The 23,365-nt window shown below is 39.6% G+C and overlaps 2 protein-coding genes across 2 annotated transcripts in view; both read left to right on the plus strand.

The window, feature by feature from the left end:
- Positions 1 to 1,186, plus strand: LOC118804495 (GTPase IMAP family member 7-like). Its single transcript, XM_036564982.1, has 2 exons — positions 1 to 28; positions 549 to 1,186. Exons 1-2 carry the CDS (start codon positions 1 to 3, stop codon positions 1,184 to 1,186), a joined length of 666 nt encoding a protein of 221 aa, XP_036420875.1.
- Positions 1,187 to 4,971: 3,785 nt separating this feature from the next.
- LOC118804496 (GTPase IMAP family member 8-like) overlaps positions 4,972 to 23,365 on the plus strand; it is a 28,922-nt gene continuing 10,528 nt past the window's right edge. Inside the window, exons 1-4 of the mRNA XM_036564983.1 lie at positions 4,972 to 5,019; positions 6,750 to 6,861; positions 7,676 to 8,296; positions 8,496 to 9,179. Of these exons, the coding sequence (XP_036420876.1) occupies positions 4,972 to 5,019; positions 6,750 to 6,861; positions 7,676 to 8,296; positions 8,496 to 9,179 (1,465 nt within the window). The remainder of the gene's footprint in view (positions 5,020 to 6,749; positions 6,862 to 7,675; positions 8,297 to 8,495; positions 9,180 to 23,365) is intronic.

The following is a 23,365-nucleotide window of genomic DNA, read 5'->3' on the forward strand; positions in this document are numbered from 1 at the left end:
ATGAAAAGTATGAAGTCCCCTCCCCATAGTAAGTTATACTGCATATATATTCTGTGGAATTGACACTACTCTGCATATTTTGTGTTAACGTTGTAGGTATTTTTTAACTAAATGAGTACTAATACGAATACTTTTTTGACTAAATTGAATACTATACATTACACCACTGATGATGCAGCTGTTAGATAGTTACTGTAAGTCTGTGTACTAAAATGTAAATAAATCTAAATCAAATTCAATTTGCTACACAAAAAGGCATAATTAATTAGTTTGATAAGGGCTGCCAGATCAGAAGCGTTGTACTTTTGCCCTCTCAGAAGTAGAGTTGTTAAAAATTACTGTATTTTGTTTGTTAAAAGGAAAATATATATTTGTAAGAATTACTACATGATGTTTTGCTTGTTTCATATTCTTTTTCTTGACCTGAGTTAGTTACGTACATTTTTTTCTTTGGAAGGATGCCATCAGGGGAAAAAAATGAACCTGTACAGCAATAATCATGAGACCGTAATTAATTTTTTTCCCATATTTTCTCATTTATTGTTCAGTGTCTGAACTGAGGATTGTTCTGCTGGGGGAGAACAGCTCAGAGATCAGCAGAGTGGGAAACTTCATCCTGAACAGAGATGCATTTGATACTGAAGCTCCTCCTCCTTCAGTAGAGCAGCACAGTGAGAGAGCCAGAGGAAATGTGGAGGGAAGATACATCACCCTCATCAACACTCCTCACCTGTTTGATCCTCAACTCTCTGTAGATCAGACCACAGCACGGTTTAAAGAGTGTTTGTATCTGTCTGCTCCTGGACCTCATGTGTTTTTACTGGTGCTGCAGTCTGGTGCACTAAAAAAGCAGGATCAGGAGAGAATGAGGAGCATACTGGACGGTCCTTGGTTTATGAACTACACTATCATTTTGTCTCTAGATGAGGGGATCAGCCATCAGGCTGCTGCTGAGGCTCAGAAAGAAAGCAATAAGCCTTTGTATTTGATCATCAGAAAATCTGAAGAACAACATAAAGTGCAGGTGCTGCAGCTTTTGGAGAACATAGAACAGGTGGTGACACTTAATGGAGGAGGATACCTGACCTACCACATTAATGAATTGCTTAAAGCAGAAGAAAAAACCTTAGCAAAGGAGAGCAAAAGGATTAAAATGCCAAAACTTCATTCACAAAGTGGTATGTAGACATGATACATCTAAGTACATTATTACATGGGTTCAGCTGTCCAGCATTTGTAGCAGTGTCAGTAAACGCATTTATGGTTAAACTTAAATATTCTTTTGAGCTAAATAAAATGGAATATATTGGAATATAATGTAGTGTCTTGGTGAAGAAGAACCAGAGGGAAACCCTCCTAGGTCACAATTACTATGATCAACACAGTTGCACTAGTAACATCCACAACAACAGCAACCAGAGCAACAGTACCTTTTTAACTGGAAAGTGTGGTGCCTCCTGAGAGCCTCTCTGCATGGCCACTTTGCATGGCCATGTCTTCTGTGCTCCTACGCCAGCTCAGCCAGACTCAGGCCAAATAGCTGTCCGTTCAGTAGCAGACACCGACCCCAGGGCATCCTAACAGGTAATAGCGGAGAGTGAGAACTGCCCATCTGATGGCAAAACACTCTCAATGGTGTCGTCTCCCTTGCAGAGAGCTTGCGACTAATGTACAGCACCGGGTGATTCTCCCCATCCACCACCTGGGACAAAACAAGGCTCAACCCAATTTGTCTGTTTACAAAATAAAAGGGAGATCAAAGTCAGGCAAGTGCAATAGCAGACCCCCACAAAGATCTGCTTTAACTTGAATAAAAGCCTGCTGACACTGCTCCATCCACTGGATCACATCTGGTGCCCCCTTTTTATTGAGATCGGTTAGCGGTCTGGTGACATCTGAATAATTAGGAAAAAACAATAAATAATGCAACAATAATGCAACAATAGTCAGCCAGCCCCTGGAACCGTCTCACCTCCTTTTTGGTCTTGGATCTCAGAGAGGCTGCAATCGCAGCAGTCTTATCATTTTGGGGATGCACCTGTCCATTACCCAAGTAAAAGCCTATGTAGCGTACCTCCACCTGTCCAATAGAACATTTCTTCAGGTTTGCTGTGAGCCCTGCCCTTCTCAAGGACTCAAGAACTGCACTCAGATGCTGAACATGCCGCTGCCCGTCATTACTATAAATAATGACGTCGTCCAAGTAAGCAGCGACATACATAGCATGGAGCCGTAGGATTCTATCCATGGACCACTGAATTGTGGCAGGAGCCCCAAACAACCCAAACGTAAGTGTGACAAATTGGTGTATTCCAAATGGTGTAGAAAATACAGTTTGTTTGCAGGACACTGGAGTCAAGGGGATCTGCCAGGATCCCTTAGTTAAATCCAGTGCCAAATAAAAGTGTGCAGTGCCCAACCAATCAAGCAATTCATCAGTATGTGACATGGGATAAGTATCGAATTTAGACATCATGTTGACTTTTCTGTAATCGACACAGAACCAAACAGTCCAAGCACTACATGCCTGCCCCAATCGCTGCTTGACTCCTCTATTACTCTAATATCAAGTATGGATGACCAAGTTCCACCTAAACTACTTTTTTCTTGTGTTCAGGTAATCTATAGTGAGGAATGTAAACAAATATAGGGGATGCCACAATATTGTATTTCCATTTGTAGTTTGCATTAATCTCGCAATTTCAGAGTGCTACCTGAAACAAGTATCTTTTCCTTATGGTACAGATTCGCCACACATTTGGAAGCGGAAGAGTATGAACTCACCTCTCCAATGTAAGTTACACTGCATCTATATTCTGTAGAATTGAGACTACACTGCATATTTTATGTTAAGGTGGTAGGATTTTCTTTACTAAATAATTGATTACTAAATCTAATACTATACATTATGCTGCTGCTGATGCAGCTGTTGGATAGTTACTGTAAGTCTGTGTCATAAAATGTAAAGTAAATCTAAATCAAATTGATGTGAAATGGATCTACTTTTTTTCATCACAGAATGCAGCAAAACAAAGAGCAGAAAAACAAAGAGCAAACCAAAAGTCAAGCACATCATTCCTCATGCCTGCTGGCATACAGTCTGTGACTCAATGTAGAAGGTGGCAGGGAAACTAGTGTTGGTGTTAACTGTCACTGACCCATAGTCTAGCTACATGCTGAATTAAGTTCATGTACTTTTTTTATTTGGTTCGATTGGATTTACATAGCGATGGCTAAAGTGCACCAAATTACACGAGTGTTTGTTTATTGGTCAGGTTTGCAGAGCTGCAATCACTCTGTTCCCCTTATGTTTACCACCATTTGAGCAAAAACTCCTACTTTGCATATAAATGAGACACTTATGTGTATAACAACTATGTGTAAAACAGCTCGTGCTGCACTGTATGAGCATCTAAAACAGGCAGATTATGTGCTGATGTGCTGCTAGGTGAAAAGTGAAGTAATGAGAATATATATATATATATATAGGGTGAGGAACGGGCTTATGAGTGAAACTGTGAAAGACCGTGACTGATCCAAGGTCTAGGATGTCACCTGCAGGCACCCAGCACTGTTCCTCAGGGCCATAACCTTCCCAGTCGACCAGGTACTGTAACTGACCTCCCCGTCTTCTGGAGTCCAGCAACCGACGTACAGCATAGACTGGGGTCCCGTCAACCTCCTCTGGAGGTGGGGGTGCATCAGCAGGTGAAGCCTCATCCGACGGACCTGGGACAACAGGTTTGAGCAGGGAAACATGAAATGAACAGGAATCATGATAACAAAGAGGCAAGTCAAGTTTAAACGTAACGTCATTAATTTTCTCAAGAATCTCGGACCAGTGTATTTTGGGTTTAACTTCTTCCTTCCCTCAGCAAACCTCAGGTCCCGAGTCGACAGCCAAACCCGGTCTCCAGGCCGGGAGGAGGGATTCTTACTATGGCAGCGATCCGCTTGCTGCTTGTTACATCAGAGCACTACCTCAATTCTCTGATGCGTCTCCTCCCAGACTCCGTCACTTCATCACATCCAATCCTAAAACACACGGGAATGGGGTGATACCAGTAACGGAACTGATTAGGGAGTTTTGTGCTATTTCAGCCCATACCAAGTACTGAGACCAGTCATTGGGGTTTTGATGGCAAAAGATCCTCAGAAACTTCCCTAATTTCTGATTTATTCCCTCACACTGTCCACTGGATTGCGGATGATAACCAGAAGTCAAGCTAACAGAGACCCCATCCTGCTCAAAGAAAGCCAACCAGATCTGTGATGTGAACTGAGGTCCCCTATCATAAAGGATGTCTTCAGGGAAACCAAAATACCTAAATACCTGGTGGACCAAAGTCTCAGCAGTTTGAAAAGCAGTAGGTACAGAAGCGAAGGGGACGAATCTAACACTACAGAACAAAAATCTGTCCACTATAGTAAGTACTGTAGCATATTCTTGTGATTCAGGAAGGTCAGTAACAAAATCTAGCATAATGTGGGACCAGGGTCTATTGGGCACAGGCAGAGGCATTAGTTTGCCAGCAGGTAATGTTCTTGGTGTTTTACATTGTGAGCAGATGCAACAAAAGTATGAATATCACTGTTCATAGTTTCCCACCAATAGCAATTGGTGATGAGCTGCTGGGTTCTGGTTTCACCTGGATGGCCAGTGGTAAGGGACGAATGAGCCCACGTAATAAGGCGATCTCTAAACTGGAGCAGTACATAAATCTTTCGTGAGGGACACTGGTCTCGTATAGTGCTGTTTTTCAGAGCTCTTTTTATTTCCTCACCTATTTCCCAATGAACTGAGGAGATTTTAATATGTGCGGACAGAATATTCTCAGGTTCCTGATCTCTCTCTACATCCTCCTGTTCCTGATAAATTCTGGACAAAGCATCGGCCTTAGTGTTGTGGGATCCTGGGCGAATAGAAATGCTGAATTTAAACCTTGAAAATAATACTGACCAGCATGCTTGATGGGGATTAAGTCGTTTCGCAGTACAGAGATATTCGAGGTTTTCATGGTCAGTCAAAACAGTGAAAAGATGATAAGCACCCTTTAACCAGTGTTTCCATACCTCTAGGGCTAATTTAACTGCTAGGAGTTCGCAATCTCCTGTACCATGTTACGTTCTGTGGGCATTAACTTGTGTGAAAAGAACGCACTTGGGTGTAATTTAGGGGGATCTCCAGATCCGCGCTCACTCAAACACATCTACTTCTACAATGAAGGGTTCGGAAGGATTGGGGTGCTTTAACACGGGGCAGATGTAAAAGCATTCTAGAGAGAGTTGAAAGCACTCTCAGCCTGTGGGGACCAACTCAACTTTTGGGAGGAACCCTTTAAGAGGGCTGTCAAGGGCACAGCAATGCTACTGAAATTACGAATGAAATGTCTGTAAAAATTTGCAAATCACAGGAAGTTCTTTCACAGAAGTGGGTCGAGGCCAATTAACCACAGCATCTACTTTGTGGTCATCCATAACAACACCATTTAAGCTAATAACATAACCTAAAAAGGACACAGATTACAAATGGAATTCACATTTTTCACCTTTAACATATAAATTATTATCAAGCAGTCCTTTGAGAACAGAACAGACCTGTTTTACGTGGGTCTCAAGATCAGAGGAGTAGACGAGAATATCGTCAATATATGCGATAACAAATTTGCCAATCATGTGCATCATTAATACATGCTTGAAAAACAGAGGGAGCATTTAACAGGCCAAACAGCATGGCCAAGTATTCATAGTGCCCCCTAGTGGTGACAAACGTGGTCTTCCAGTCATTACCCTCTCTGACTCTCACGAAATTATAAGCACTACGCAAATCCAACTTAGTGAAATACTGAGCTCCTCGTAATTGTTCCAATGCTGCTGGAATAAGAAGGAGTGTTTGCCTCTCAACTCTCTGTAGAGGAACAGACTCACAGAGTGAAATATTACATGTCTCTGTGTGTAACACCTGCTAGTACCTGTTGTTGTGCTTCCAGTATTTGGCCTTGATTAACAATGGCCTTCTGGAAAACCTCATAATCCGCCGTCTGCAGTGATGGCGAGGTATTCTGTACCGTGACAGATCCAGCCAGACGCTTGCAGTAAAAAAACAGAAATGAGGCTTTACTTGTAAAGGGGTTGACAAGAATCATAGTCAGTGAGCAGGCATAGGTCAAATGCAATAGAGCCAAAAGACAAAAAAGGACAAACATAACAAAGGCAACCAGATTCAAAAAGGGCAAAGGCAAAAAGCCAGTCAGAAAAACCAGAAACAGGGTCTAACACAATAAATGGCAAACAATAGCAAACAGGAAATGCTCAGTAGCTCTACTGGGAGAATCAATACCTCACGAAGAAACTAATCTAAAGCCTGGGCTTTTAAACTTAACTAAAATAGTTACATGACAAACAGAGCAGGTGAAACATATCAGTATTCAGGTGATTTAGAACGGAGATTGGTGGATTGCAGAGGTTCTACAGTTATGTGAGTCCCTGGGTGAGTCAGAACTGGAGGGATATGTGACAAAAACATGGTGCATTCAGCAAGAAAGGCAGATTCATGCATATTTTATACAGTTATTAAATTATGGTAGTACATAGAAAGCTCTCCTGACATCACTCCTCTGGCCGGGAGGGAAGGGTCATCAGAAGGAAACTTTATTATTTATTTCTTTATTTATTTTTAAACAAGTTCTGTGGTCTGATTAAACAAAATTTTATCTCTTTGGTTACAATCACTAACGTTATGCCTGGAGAGCATTGTTCTGTTGGGGACGCACAGTTCAGAGATCAGCAGAGTGGGAAACTTCATCCTGGACAGAGACGCGTTTGATACTGAAGCTCCTCCTCCTTCAGTAGAGCAGCTCAGTGAGAGAGCCAGAGGAAATGTGGAGGGAAGATACATCACCCTCATCAACACTCCTCACCTGTTTGACTCTCAACTCAATGCCTGGAAAAAAAGGATTTCAAGCAGTTCACTAAAATAACACATTGCCAACAGTTAAGGATTTGGGTGGATATATTATGCTTTAGGGTTTTGTGGCAGCCTGTGTTACAGGAAACATTGTGAGGATAGAGAAGAGAAGAAAGGGAAGAAAGGACTCTATAATTTATCAAGAAATCCTGGAGGATATTTCAAGAAACAAAAGACTAAGTTTTTTAAATGCCTTTTCGTTCTCACATTTATATTACTATATTAATCTGTACATGTAATATTATAATATTATAATAATCTGTGGTTAGATCTAAAACATGCTTTACATGAAAGACGACCTACGGATATTATTGAACTACAAGTGTTCTGCAAGAAAAAGTGTGAAAAATGTCTAAATCAAGAATAGAAAGACTGCTAGATGACCACAAGAAACATTAGGAGACTTTGATTTAAGCCAATGATTTAAGCCTTACTAAGGGTACTGAAAGGGTATCCGAACAAATGCACACACCATATTTTATATTTTCTTTTTCAGCAAATAATAATTGTCCACTAACATTTTCAGAAATATTTAGGTTTGGTACATGCAGAGGTGGTAGTAACTTTCTTTCACTTAGAAAATGAACAAATGGTATATTACAAATGTTTGTAATGCAGTTAAACTCTGACAATGCAGGTTTAATACCTTGTTAAAATTCTTGGGGTGGGTGCATTATAGATGTTCATTGTTATTGTTTTCTCTTTCAGTGGTTGAGGGGCTGAACTTGGTGTTGTGTGGGAGTGATGGAGCAGTGAAGTCCTCCATATCAGATCTCATAATGGGTCAGCGAGAGCTCAGTCCAGAGTCCAGCTCAGTGTGTGTGAGGAGGGAAGGAGAAGTGTGTGGACGTCTGGTCACTCTAGTAGAGATGCCAGCTCTCTACAACATTCAGCTCTCAAAGGAGGAAGTGATGCAAGAGACTCTCCGCTGTGTCTCTCTCTGTGATCCTGGAGTTCATGTTTTTCTCCTCATCATTCCTGAGGGTTGCCTCACTGATAAAGACAAAGGAGAAATGGAGAAGATCCAGAGCATCTTTGGACCCAGATTCACTGACCACACTGTAGTCCTGATCACTCAGCACTCTCAGAATACACAGTTAGACGAGGCTGTTAAGACTGTGATAGAGGACTTTGGAAAACGACATCTGTTCTTCAACTACAGCTCACAAGTGCCAGAGCTGATTGAACATATTGAGGAGCTTCTTACAGAGAACAGATGTAGCCAGTACACCACACAAATGTACCTGAGTGCACAGATTGAAATCCAACAGAAACATGAGAGAGAAGTTGCTCAACTGAAACAAAAAATGTCTGAACTCACAGGCAAATGTAAGAAACAAATACAAGCTGTCTGTTTTCTTCCGTAACAAGTAACAAGTACCTTTTCGGTTATCAGAACTTAACAAATTCATTAAATGTGGATTGTAGTCAAATTCTGAAAATGTTGTCATCCAGGCCACTGTAAAATTAGCTTACAAAATGTAGTAAATTTTTGTTTAGTAATAAATCATTTCTTTAATCTGCACAGATTTACCAAAAACTCTGAGGATCATCCTACTGGGGAAGACAGGAGGTGGGAAGAGCACAACAGGAAACACCATTTTAGGCCAAGAAAATCTGTTTAAGGAAGATATTTTTGGAGAATCAGTTACAACAGTGTGCCAGAAAGAAACAGCTGAAATCAATGAGAGACAGATTACTGTAATTGACACTCCAGGACTGTTTGATACATCCATTTCTGATGTACACACTAGAAATGAAATCACTAAGTCCATCACCATGGCAGCACCAGGTCCACATGCGTTCCTGCTGGTAGTGCCGATTGGACGACAGAACCGAGACGTGAATGAGATACTGAAGATGATCCAAAATATCTTTGGTGAAGAGTCTAGAAGATACACCATTGTGCTGTTCTCCAGAGGAGATGATCTTAGAAAGAACACCATTGAACATTTCATTGAAAATTCTGGACAAAACATAAAAGACCTCATCAGAAGTTGTGGAAACAGATATCATGTGGTCAATAACAGAAATCCTGAAGCCCGCACTCAGGTCACTGATCTACTGGAAAAGATTGACTCCATGGTGGCAGTGAATGGAGGGAGCTTTTATACTAATGAGATATTCCAGCAGGTAGAGAAAGATCTACAAGAAGATCAGAAGAGGATACTGAAGGAGAGAGAGGAGGAGATAGAGAGAGAGAGAAAGAAAGGTTGAAAGCTAAAGAGAATAAAGATACACAGATAATGATGGAGAATGTAGAAAAACAGAAGCTGCAACAAAAGTTATGGTACCAAAGGCGAATTTTAAAGCAAAATGTGCAGCACGAGCATGATGAAGTTCTCAAAGAGGGAGCTAGTTCTCCAGGAGGAACAGTGAAGATTACACATCAGGTAATTATTCTGAATTCTATTAAAGGTTTGGGTGATTTTTCAATTATTTTGTTTCATTATAGACAATGTTTGAGTATGTGTGGATAAAGAATGGTTAAAATCCAAAAACAGTGAAATTCAAACACATTTTACTTTTCAACAAACATAAATAGTAATACATATTTTTAATGTGACATAATAACAGAGTTTAGAGCAGGAATTAGAAACCATTTTCAAGGAATGTATTCAAAAACAGGAACATGCCAGTAACAGTTTATCTATTTTACAGCATAGTTAACTTATCATAAAAGTTTCTCGCAACTGAAAGATTTCATTTCAGTTTGTTGTGAGCAGAAATGTTATTTTCTGTTCCTGTTGCAGCGTTCTGACTTGCGGTGAGAAAAATAATTGATTCTTAGATGCATATCGATCCTCTATTAAAAGATTCTGCATCAATTCTCAAAATGCTGTGTGATTACAGAACACCTCTGCTGTAACAGAGGAACACTTAGGAACACTCTCATTTGTATGTTTATTATTAATGTACAATTAGCATGCAAGTCACTTTAATGTGTGTCATTTAAAGACAAAAAGAGACATTAATGTACATCATCACTGTCCAATGAAAACCAAATATCTCCATATTTTTTCAATTTTCTACATCTGTTTTGAACACAGCAGTCCACCTTTACATTGTGTGATTTTTTTTTAATCGTGATATGTTTGTAGTCACAACTTTCAAAATGATAAGTAGTGTTTGTCATGTTTTGTGTTTCATATGTTATTCAGTAATACATTATTCTCATTGAAGATTTTCATGAAATCAATATTTATCTCTATACTGCATATATATAAAGCATATATCTCTATAGCCTACATTATGACATAAAAAGTCATGACCTGTAGGCCCATAAACAGACATCTTGGGCAGCAGGGTCTTAAGGCAAAAAATACTGGCTTTGCTGCCCACATGCAAATTTTGAACCCCAATCTACAGCCTATTTTGTATTCTCAGACTAAATTTTAAAAAATCACACAAATATTTTAACATACAAGTTAAAAATACACATGTTAGTAATTCAGTATACATACTTCAATTAATACAAAACATTAATTAAATATAGACATAAATGACTTTTATATTTAAAGCATGTTTTTAACCCCAGCAATTTATTTAATGCTTGGGATATTTATGTTCTTTCAATGATAGCATTTTAAGAATGTCTTTAAAATGGGTCAACTGAATTAATATCAATTTGTTTTCATTTACTTAACACCTAAAAAAGCCAGATGCTGGGAAATCAGTACTCCACCAGAGGGGGTGCTCAAGAGCTCCTATAGAACCTAAGCTGACCCATGAGCTCTATTCTTAAAAAGATCTTGAGGAATGGCCATATGATAATAGTTTAGTATATAATAGTAATAAAATAGTGATTTTGTTTTTGATCAAATGCTATGACAAATATTGTCCTTATTTTTTACAGCTACTTTTACCCTTTCAAAAATGTTTTGCCCAAATTGAAGAATCACTTTCAATGTTAGTTTTAACATCAGAAATCAGCCTAAATATATGGCAGTAGTACATTTATCCAGTCTATTAAAGTATGAATTATTGAAAACTATTTTTGGATAAACAAATTTTAAACTGTGATAAATAATGAAACACTGACCCAACACTCTGTTTCTGTTGTTGTTCTGCATGTCTGAGAACCATGCTGTGTGACTTTTGGCCAAATTTCTGATGTGGGTATTTAATACTCAATGACACACTACTGTAGTTCAACTACATTAGTGCCATGCAGAGATACAGACCTTCCTTTATAACATTTACCCTTGTGTGGTGTTGATGTATTTGTTACTGAGTGGTCTGGTGGATCCACTGCATTATTGTTTTTTTTTTTTACAATACAGCCATAACAATTTATGTAAAAATACCAGATGTTTAAAATATAATAAGTGTCCAGCGTAATGTTCTCCTTTAGCAGTCAGTCAGGAGCCTGTCCATGTTGTCCACCCACACACACACACACACACACATATACAAACACACACACACACAGGGACACAGCACCTCTACAATTTAACTCCCCGCAAGTTCACGCCAACACCACATGTGTAATATAAATGTGTAGGGGGCTTTACAGTGTGAAGTCACAGAAAATGTGTTATTTTATATTTTCCATTATAGCATCCTATGTTATTTTTGCCTGATTACAGGAGAGCACTACAGTCATTGTGGGTAATTGTTTTTATTGCTTATATTACTATATAACTGCGCACATTTACATATAGATCAACAGGAAATTATTAAACATTCAGTATATCATTCTATCATCATCATTAACTGCTCAGTCCACATAGGGTCACGGTTCATTCTATACTATTAACATTTTCATTTACTATAATGTATCAAAGTTGTTTAAATGTTAAGCATAAACCAAACACTTGAGAGCCCCAACTGAAGAATATTTGAAGAATTTAGCAAATGAATGTGAACGACACAAAGCAAAAAAAAAAAACTCCACAAAAAGTCCCCTAACAGAACATTCTTGCACTTCACTGCACTGTAAAAATGTCCTTATTTTTGTTGTTTGATTCCTTTTTTGGAATAAGAAAGGATTGGATAACTTTATCTACATTACCTGTTTATCTACTACCCTGTTTACACCTGGTCACTTCATGCGCCTTGAGCATCAAGATTATATCTGGATAAGGCCAAACCACATAACAATGCAAGTGTAAATGCCTCCAAGACCCATTTAAAACTGATACAAATAAGATCACTCAAGCCACTTCAGGAGATGGTCTGGGACCCCTCCTAGTACAACAAAACTCCTCCCCAAGCAGGACATCACAGGCTATTTGATCCCTGTCTGTGACGAAGATAATTTTGGAGGACACACATGGTTCCCTTAAGTTTAAAGAAATGCACGAATTTCAAGGTAGCAACCATCTTTAGCATAGCACAGGAAGAGGCGGAGCAGATAAACAATTGGTAATTGGTTGCTGCGTAAAAAGCAGATTAGCATATTCCATCCCACACAGCAAACTGGATTTCAGTCCGACTAACTGGAGATGTATTTGAGTGGAAATGCATGTGGCTAAAATCTTATTAAGGTGCAATCCAGACACAAGTCACCTGAAGTAACTAGGTGTCAAAGGGGTCTACGTCAGGGTTAACTCTTAAAAGGCCAGGGCCAGTGGGCCCAAAGTTTTATTACACAATTCTATAACTTAAGAATAGCTTCACCAGTTTGCATTGTAGTCCTTGTAGTTACTGAATAATAAGACTTAGTATGTAATACGCCTGGAATTTTAAAAGGTTAAACTACTAGTCAGTTGTGGTTGTTGTGGTGAATCACATGGTAGCCAAATCCGACTGTTTTCATGACTTACAGTTGTTGTTACTTAAAATGAGAGAACAACAAAATAAGAGTTTGCACTGCAGAACTGTATATAAATTAGAAAACTTGGAGGATTTACATTACTTGGCTCCAGCTGCCAGAGAGGCTGCACTGCACCCCCTGTTGGCCTGAACATAAATTGCTTTATCATGTTAAAATGTCCAATGGAAAAGAATAAAATGTGAAGCATGTAAAGTGTTTTTGTTGTTGTTGTTGTTGTTTCCGGTTTAATCTGGTAGAACGGTGTGATTATGGGGGAGATAAATTTGTTTGTTTTTCCCATAAATTCCCATCTTCATACACTTACCAGCACAGTCCTGCTGTTTTCACTCTGCTCCCATTTAGGTCATTCCTAAATAATGTAAATGTGTAATTTCTGTTTATTTAACCTTCATTGTTGTTTAATAACTGGTTAAAAGCACATTTAAAATAGTTTTAAACAAAATATTAATAGTATATTTTCTTGTTCATACTAAAGGGTCAGTACAAGAGTCTGCATAAGCATTAAAAAATAACTAACCTCAGGCTTCACCTTTACAAATGTTCTTATCTATTATAGGTGTATCTTTTGTACGATCTGTCATCTCACACATTTAAATAACTGTTAGTGTTATGGTGGTGAGGGCAGAGTAATCAATATATATTAGACACACCTGTAGCTGATTTAGGTCAACTAGTCTACCCTCATAAAAAAATTTAAATACTTATGTTATTTAGAAGCACTAATTTGTACTAAATCACTGGACAGAAGACTCAAATAGATCGAACAAATTATCCTCCAGCTTGACTTTAGATTTAAGTAATTATTGAGCCTTTATTATGAAACTGCAACTTACAAACAACATACAAAATGTTTTTATTTAAAATATTTAGATTCAAATTACCAACAACTCTTGTAGCTTATATAATTGAAGCAGCCTGGTCAGGTATGACTGAACAGCCCCCTGTGACGATGCAGAGCCTCCGACTTATAGACAATGATTAGTGTCCAGAGTAATGTTGTATGGCAGGTCACAGACTTAATCGCAGATTAGAACTTCAATCAATGATTTGTTAATCCATGTTTAGAATTAAGTGGTGCAGCACAACTTGATTTAAAGCAGCATTATGTGAAGATTGATATTTTTTGCTACTGGGGTCTCCTTACAATTGCAGAGTGTAATTCACTTTTACACGACTGCCGTAAATACAAATTGTTCTTGGAGCCCCCCTTATGAACAGCTGTACATGTGCATTTCATGACATGTTGAAGGATACAGAACTGGCAAAGACAACATTAGAAGTGAAAAAACCTGTCGACTAACAAGAAAGAGTAATATTACAGGATTTTACACAAATATGACTGCACAGTTTTATTTATTGTGACATCAGAGACGAACACCAACATAACAAAACGAATAACAACACAACAAAAAAATGACAGAAAACTTTAGCTTTGCTGAAATACTGCTTTTTTTCAACCCATATAGGCTACGTTGTTTGCTAAGCATTTGAATGTGAAGAATGTGTACAATCGAATAAAACGTTGTTGATGACATGATATAGGCTATAGTGCACATACAGTATCCTCCATAAATATTGGCACCCTTGGTAATTATGAGCAAAATGAGCTGTAAAACTTATTCTTAATTACCTATTCTTTTATGTAGCCCAGGTGTATCAGGTGAGCATCAGATACTATCACCACGTCTGTATGCAGCACTCATCTGATAGTGTTAGGTGCTCACCACATGCCATCTTGTGCTGTCCTGATGGCATTGGTTGCTCACCACACAGTATCTGGTGCTCACCTAAGGGTATGGGGTGCTTACCACATAGTATCTGTTGCTCACCACATAGTATCTGGTGCTCACCTGATAGTATTGGGTGCTCACCACATAGTATCTTTTGCTCACCGGATAGTATCTGGTGCTGATTTTTACCTAAAAAGTGTACCACATGTCCCTGCAGGAGCTCTGTATCCTTTTGATCTTTCATTCAAAATTTTAGCAAAAATCTAACCTGTTTGCAGTCCCACTGGGCTGAAGGGGGGCTCACAGCGATGTTTTTGGGCCTCTCCAGGCTCGGACTGCCCATCAGGAGAACCGAGAGATTTTTCGGTCAGTAGTCTGACTTAGTTGTGCAAAAGATAAATTAAATTAGAGCACAGCACAACAACATCTATTAATACATGGAAAAATCTCTCCCCCTGCTCCTCTGCCCCCAATCTCTCACACGACTGGTCTTCTTATTCACAGTGTAGGTACAATAAACAGTATTAAATCAGAGATATGCAGTGCAACTAGCTGGCTAGCTAACTAGCCTACATTATCACAGTTCATGTTCACAACTTCGCAAAGTGGTTAAGAGGTGGAGAGAAGAGTGGGGCTGAGAGAGAAAGAGAAAGTGTGCTCAGAAAAACTAATTTAGCAACAGAGCAACAGGTTGGTCTTTAGCCTCTTCTTTGCACCTCTTCTTTGCCTCTACTTCTCACCTGATCCCTTAGCTAGCTGCTACCGCTGTAGACTGTTTACCTCCATCAGAAATTAATCACATTAATCCACCACAGACTGAGATTATCTCTGTTATTGATTTTCAGATTCTGATTTTCTTAACAATGGCACATTCAGCGTTTGCTTAAAAAATAGTTTCTGTTCATCTTACAACTGATTTTGCGCAAACAGAAACTAACAGAACAAACTTTTTTTTTACATTTGTAGTTTCTGTTCAGGCTGAATTTTTTTTCTATTACTATTTTTAGAGATGTTACAGAGCATCTAGGAAATGCATATATTACATAATTGGCATGATCTACATTTTAAGTATAGAATCACTTCTTATTATTAAACAAATAATAACAGTCATCTTAGAAAGTGATATGTAAAGTTATTAATCTAGGCGGTAAGTGTTTGTGTTTCAGAAACACTAAAATTAGAATAAATGCAAATGGCCGAATAAAAAATCCATTGTGATTTGATGTGTGTTAACTAAAAAACGGTCTAAATCTCTCCTGGATAAAGCTTAGTATTTACAGTCACCTTCCAATTCCAAGTTTATCTATCCTTCATTAAATTAAATCAAGTGCTGCTGATAAGATAGGAACAAATCAATGCAATGGCTGGAGTACTGCGAGAAGTCAGGAATAAACTTGTATTGTTCTAATAGTATTTTTCGGACATAATAAATATCTTTACTGCCGAACAACTCATTATTTTTACTGTATTTATACTTAATCGTATTTATTCCAGTGTTATATTGCAAACCAAATACAGTTGTATGCCTTGAGAGCATCAGCTTGTTTGAGACATAATACCGATTAAGCATGCAGATTATATATATATATATATATATATATATATATATATATATATATATATATATAAAATTCAGAGTATTTTTTATGGTGGAGGGCACAGTAATGTTTTGCACTGGGGCCCATAAGATCCTAGTTACATCACTGGCCTATGTTGCAATCTTTTATTAATAACATTGGTCTCTGTTGTCAGATTTTTTTGTTTTCTTGTTGGCCGTGAGACAGATCACTACAGCCAGAGGCTAGAGGAGGGTCTCTGCTACAGCTAATGTAGTGCCATTAAACATTACACAGTTCTCACAAGAGGTCTCTTTCATGCTTCTCCAAAGTCACATAGTACAACAGCAGGCATTCCGGGCCTGGAGTGGCAATGACAGAGCCGCCATTCTCCCAGTCATAAGTTAGTGTATCATCAAAATTATTTTGAAGCTGTTATTTTAAGGTAAAATTATTACATAAGTTTGCTTTAAAATAAAACCTAAATAAACAAATCCTTGATTAACTCTAAACTCGTGCTAATGTGGTGAGTGTGCCCACAAAGGGGTTGGTTTCTAAGTCCGTAATGTTGCCAGTGAATATATACTGTCATCCCCATTCTCTATGTGTTTCAGCATTGATCGACTCTGGGGCCAAGGGGAATTTCATTCATGTCAGACTGGTGGAGCAGCTACGGATTCCAGTGCAGAAGCTCCAGTCAAGTCTTAAAATGGCCGCCCTCGATGGAGAACCCGTAGGATTGGGGACCATTTTCAATGTCACCACACCCTTAACTGTTCAGACCAGTGCACTTCACCAGGAGGAATTGTCATTTTTAGTCCTAGAACATTCTGAATTCAAGGTGATCCTCGGGCTCCCCTGGTTAGAGAAACATAATTCTAACATTTCTTGGGCTGAGCACACTATTGCCAAGTGGTCTGATTTTTGCGTCCAAATTTGCCTCACTGTCCCCACCATCTCAGTCTTATCCACCTCCATAGAAAGCCCTCACCCGGACTCACCATTTGAGATTCCCCCAGAATATGTAGACCTCAAAGAAGTTTTTAACAAGAAGAATGCCACCAAACTGCCTCCACATACACCTTATGATTGTGCTATAGACCTCATTGAGAACTCTGTCCTTCCCAAAACTAGAGTCTACCCCCTAACCCAAGAGGAGCAGAAAGCACTAGATGTCTATATTGAAGAGGCCCTAGAACAAGGTTTTATCAGACCATCCACGTCCCCCATAGCATCCAGTTTCTTCTTTGTTAAGAAGAAAGATGGAGGTCTCCGTCCATGTATAGATTACCAGGCCCTGAATCAGATCTCTAAAGCATATCCCCATACCTTGCCCTTAGTGCCAGTAGCATTAGAACAACTTCAAGGGGCTAGGTTTTTTACTAAATTGGACCTCCGTAGTGCTTACAATCTTATTAGAGTGAAAGGAGATGAATGGAAGACGGCTTTTTTGACCACTAGGGGGCGCTATGAGTACCTGGTGATGCCTTTCGGGCTCTCTATCGCCCCCTCTGTATTCCAAGCCTTCACCAATGATGTGCTTAGGGACATGTTAGGACAGTTTGTCATAGCGTACCTAGATGACATTTTTTAGTATACTCACCTTCTCCAGAGTCCCATGTACGCCATGTCCGGGCAGTACTGCAACGACTACTAGACAACAATCTATTTCTCAAAGGAGAGAAATGCGAATTTCACCTGCAGTCAGTGTCCTTCCTTGGTTACATCATCAGCTCCCAGGGAGTTACAATGGACGACCACAAGGTCGATGCTGTAGTACAATGGCCAAATCCTTCTTCTATAAAGGAACTACAGAGGTGTTTAGGTTTTGCCAATTTTTACTGCAGGTTCATCAGAAATTTCAGCAGTATAGCAGCCCCTCTAACCTCTCTGCTGAAAGGGAACCCCAAAAAACTTCTGTGGACTGAACAGGCGGATCAGGCTTTCCAACATCTCAAACAGGCTTTTACTACTGCTCCCATTTTAAAGCATCCAGATCCTACACAGCCCTTTGTAGTTGAGGTGGATGCCTCAGAGACTGGAGTAGGAGCAGTTCTGTCCCAGAGGACTGGATCACCACAGAAATTATATCCCATAGCATTCTTTTCTCACAAATTATTGCCCACTGAGAGACATTATGGCATCGGTGATCGTGAACTACTCACAGTTAAGCTGGCCTTGGAAGAATGGCGTCACTGGTTGGAAGGAGCCAACCATCCATTCACAGTTTTCACAGATCACAAGAACTTAGAATATCTCCGTTCTGCCAAAAGACTCAATGCCCGCCAAGCTAGATGGTCACTATTTTTCTCTCGTTTTCACTTCCACATAACATACAGACCTGGCTCACATAACACCAAGGCGGATACACTCTCTAGAATCCACCAACAAGACATGCACATTCACCTGTTAGAGACACCAGAACGCATCCTCCCACCTGAAGTGATCATCTTGTCTATCAGATGGCAGATAGACGAAGAGATCACAAGAGCACTACACAACATTGATGTGCCCAGTCAATGCCCACAGGGAAAGCTATATGTACCCGAACAGTTCAGAACCCAGCTCATAACTTTGGCCCATTCGTCTGTGACCTCAGGTCACCCAGGAGAAACCCGAACCCCCCAGCTTCTGGTCCATCGGTATTGGTGGGAAACCGTGACCCAGGACATCCACTCTTTTGTATCCTCATGTTCGATCTGTGCACAATGTAAGACATCTAAGACGTTGCCAGCAGGGAAACTAATGCCCTTACCAATACCAAATAGACCATGGTCCCATATCGCAGTAGACTTTGTCACCGATTTACCTGAGTCACAAGGATTCACCACTGTTTTGACTGTGATTGACAGATTCTCTAGGGGAGTGAGCTTCATACCTTTTACTAATCTCCCCAGTACCTTTCAGACTGCTGAAGCCCTGTTCCAGTACGTATTCTGGCTTTTCGGCATACCAGAGGATATAGTGTCTGACCGAGGACCTCAATTCACCTCCCAGGTATGGGCCGCCTTTTTTGAACATCTCGGGGTTTCTGTGAGTCTCTTATCAGGGTATCACCCACAGTCCAATGGACAGTGCGAAAGGACTCACCAGGAGCTGGGAAAATTCTTAAGGCTGTTTTGTTTTAATAATCCAGGTGACTGGGCACAGTATCTGATATGGGCAGAAATAGCGCAGAACTCATTGACAAGTGCCACGACGGGAATGACCCCTTTCCAGTGTATTTTAGGTTACCAACCTCCGATAGCCCCCTGGACTGGAACTCAGACAGACGTTCCAGCCGTGGATGCGTGGAAGATACGCAGTGAGCAAGTGTGGGAAGAGACACATCAGAGGATAGAAACTGCTATCCAGCGTCAGAAGGAACAGGCTGACCAGCACCACGGTCAAACGCCAGTGTTTCAACCAGGGGACCGTGTTTGGCTGGCAACGAGGGACTTTCATCTTGATGAGGGAAGTTGCAGAAAGTTGCAGCCCAAATATATTGAGCCTTTCAAAGTGTTGAAACATATCAATGATGTTACTTATAGATTAGACCTTCCCCCACGTTTCAGAGTGTCATGCTCATTTCACGTGTCTCTCTTATAACCAGATGTTACAGGGCCCTTGGATGAGTCTACGCCAGACGTCTCGCCCCCACCACCAGGATTGATAGATGGTGCTCCAGTCTACGCTGTCCGAAGGTTGCTGGACTCCAAGAGACGCGGCAGGCTTATTCAGTACCAGTGGACTGGGAGGGGTATGGCCCCAAGGTACAGTGTTGGGTGCTTGCAAGGGACGTTTTAGACCCTGGTCTCATTGCGGATTTCCACAGCAAGCACCCGAATAAGCCAGCTCCTTGTCCTCGGGGTCGCCAGCGTAAGGGGCTTCCTAGTTCTATGCCTGCCTGTTTGCATCCTCGTGTACAAGAGGTCCAGTGCCTCGGCAGCTCTGGTTCTGCCCCTGTTCAGCGATCCGGTGGTGTGTGTGGTGAGCATCCTGGTCGTCCTCGTGCCAAGGCCCACCCGGACACTTTGGGGGGGGTACTGTCATGCATTCAGCAAACTCTGACATGGAGACAGACTCCATTTCCCAGAATCCTCAGGGAAGTCACGTGACCGAGCAACTTCCCTCTGACTCGGATTCAGACATGGACTCCATTGCCCACAATTCAAGGGGAGATCTGCCAGGTCTGCCCTTTTTGATTTGTTTGCTCGACTATATTAAAACTTGTCGTTTTTACATCCGCGAACGTTGCCACGTGACATTCATGCGTTTGTTACTAGCAGAGTCGATTATTATTATGCTCTTCTTACTGGGCTTCCTGAGAAACAGTATTTCCTCTACTACACAAAATCCTCTCAAAACGCAGCAGCAGTAACAAAAAAAGAACTCATGTCATACCCGTTTTAAAAGAACAGCTGCTGCCTGTATCATTCAGAACAGATTTTAACGTTCTGTTGTTAGGTTTTAAGGCTCTAATTGACCTAGCACCCACTTACCTCACACTAGCACCCAATTACCTCACATGTCTGCCTTTTTATGTTCCAACACATGATCCTAGATCTGCAGATAGTGGCCTGCTGCAAATACCTTCTGTAAAATACAGAAACTGTGTAGAGTCCGCTTTCAGTTTTTATGATTCCAAACTGTGGATCGTAATTCAACCTTTTATTTAGACAGTCAAGCTCAGTGCACACTTTTAAGAAACATCTGAAAACGTATCTCTTCAGTTTAGGATCAGCAAGTTCCATGTCTCATTTTGATATTAATCGTTTTAATATGATGTTGTTTTATATGATTTTAACACTCATAATACACTATATGGACAAAAATATGTGGACACCCCTCCTAATTGCTTCCAACTTTGTGGCAACATTTTGGAATTGGAATTGAAACGTCAATTGGCCTCAAATGGCCAATTGGCCAAATGGCCTCAATTTCCCACAAACACATTCCCACAAAAAGCCTTCCTAGAACAGTGGAGGCTGTTAAGAGTTTTGCTATTTTGAAAGTGAAATCTTTGATCCTCACTATCTAAAAATCTGCACTGAATGCAGTTACAATCCCATTCCAAAAAAGTTGGGACGCTGTGCAAAATATAAAAACCAGAGGAAAATTTTATTGCTCAAATGTTGATCTTTGTTGTCTCAGGAGACTTATTTGTGATTCTCACTTATGTTTCATTTAAAGATCAACTTTGTCACAGATGTTTCAGACACATATGAGATCTGGGGAGATCTCTTTCCTGTATTGATTTGATCTCTTTCAAAACTCTTTTTTTTCTTTTAGAATGAACAGGAACTACTCAATAACAGTAATGAAAAAGCTAGCAAAATCATTCAGAAGTTAAGGACTAAACCTTTGTAACCCTAATTAAACACATTCAGTGTAATTAACACAAACAACTGTTCATTCAGTTTTACCTTTTATTCTTGAATCTTTTATTTAAAAAAACCAAGACAGTGGTCAGATTGCAGAATTAAAATTGGAAGTGTTGGTACAGTTTCAGCGTCAATGTTCAACTTAATCCGATGCCAAATTAAAAACAGTAAAAAAAAAATGAAAAGGGTTATACAGCTGACAATAGTAGTAAAACAATCTTCCAAGCAAAATAGCTAAGCTATGAAAAAAGTAGAATAAAAATTATTGCTAGTTAATAAAACAGATAAAATCCGGGGCAAGTGAGTTTTTGACACAGTACAAACACATCAGAAAACAGTCCAAAACGTTTAGCTAATATCAATTTATAGCTATGTTCATAACACAAACAGCAATGCTATAGTCTAAACACAAGAAAACACACTGCAAAAAATTAAATCTTGGCAAGTGAAATCATGTTAAATCTAGTCAATAATATCACTTTATGACTGCTGTTAACTTGTATCTTGTCATTTTACTTGTTTTAAGTAATGTTCCCGTGTGAAAGTGTCTGGCTCCATTGAAAGATAGCAGTGCTCGATTCAAGCATTATTTTTTGCTAATGCAATTTTTTTCAATCAAATCAATCAAGACTTTTCTCTAGATAAAATGACTTAAAACAAGTACAACATGTCTAAAAGGAAGTTAATCTAATGCAAATAACCTAAAAATGAGAAGAAAAAAAAAAGATGTTTTGAATAGATATAAGAGGATTTCACTAGCCAAGACTTGTGCACAACAGGATTATTTTGAGACAAATTGTAGGACTATCTCTTAGCTTAACTCAGAATAAACAAAGGCTGGATTGGGCAGGGACACATAACAGGATGGGTAGTAAAGACAAAGGGATATCGGTATCCAAAAAACAATACCTTGAGTCCTTTTCTTCCCTCTCTTTATAAAGTCTTAGACTTCGCCCTCATATGACATTTGTTGATAACGGCCTTCTTCAGTTCTCAACTGGTTCCCATCCATGCAGTTTACCACAGCTCATGAAAGAAGGTGCAGTTGAAAATAAAGTAGATGTACTTACAATGATTGGCTTTATAAATTAGTACCAAGAGTCTACAACGCATCTATCCACAGCAATGCTATACTGGCTACACTGACCAAAATGTGATGACTGCTGCACAAACTGTGTATATCTAATGTTGATTCAGTATGGAATGAGAAAGTGAAATACTATAAAATAAATTATAATACTTACTTTAGCATTTAAATCACTTTGGACTTATCCAACCTCTTCTTTCCCTCTGGGACTTTACCATGCTTTCCAAATGCGACAGAGTTGATGCACTCCTCAGGAGTCAAGAACTCATCAAACAGTAGATGGAACAGGCGAAGACGGTCCTTTTTTGCCTCCTGGTGAATTGCTGCCAGCCTGGTAGAGGACAGGAAGAGTCCACTGTTTGGGTATAACTCATGTTGACCAGGCCTAGCCCTTGGGATTGGGAGTCCACTATCGAGTCCTTTGTGTTTCTCAACATGGTCTAAGAAGGCCCTGTCAGCTTGCAACTGTGCAATATCTAGGAAAAAAAAGTATATACAGATAATTATGGTCATATTCTATTCTCAATCAATCTTCTTGCAAACAGCCAAATAAGAAATGTGAAACACATACAGAACTGTACAAAGATTTTGGGCACCTGAGAAAATGAGATTTAAAAAGCTATTCATCTGGGCAGTTAGAGTTTATTTCCTCAGCAAAAAACTAATATTAGAATAAAAACAAATAACGTGATGCAGTAAGTAGATTTGCTGTATGTGAATGTGTTGGTTTAAGCCTTTCCAAATCTCCAAAATCCTTATGGCAGTCCAGTATTATATGTGGTTATCATCCAATACCAATTTAGTTAATCAATATGTCAACATGTTAAATCAAGTGTGCTGGTGATTTAATAAATCCAAGCAATCTGTGATGTGGCAACAGAAT

This window comes from Colossoma macropomum, unplaced genomic scaffold (assembly GCF_904425465.1).
Source record: "Colossoma macropomum unplaced genomic scaffold, Colossoma_macropomum, whole genome shotgun sequence".
NCBI classification, from domain to species: Eukaryota; Metazoa; Chordata; class Actinopteri; order Characiformes; family Serrasalmidae; genus Colossoma; species Colossoma macropomum.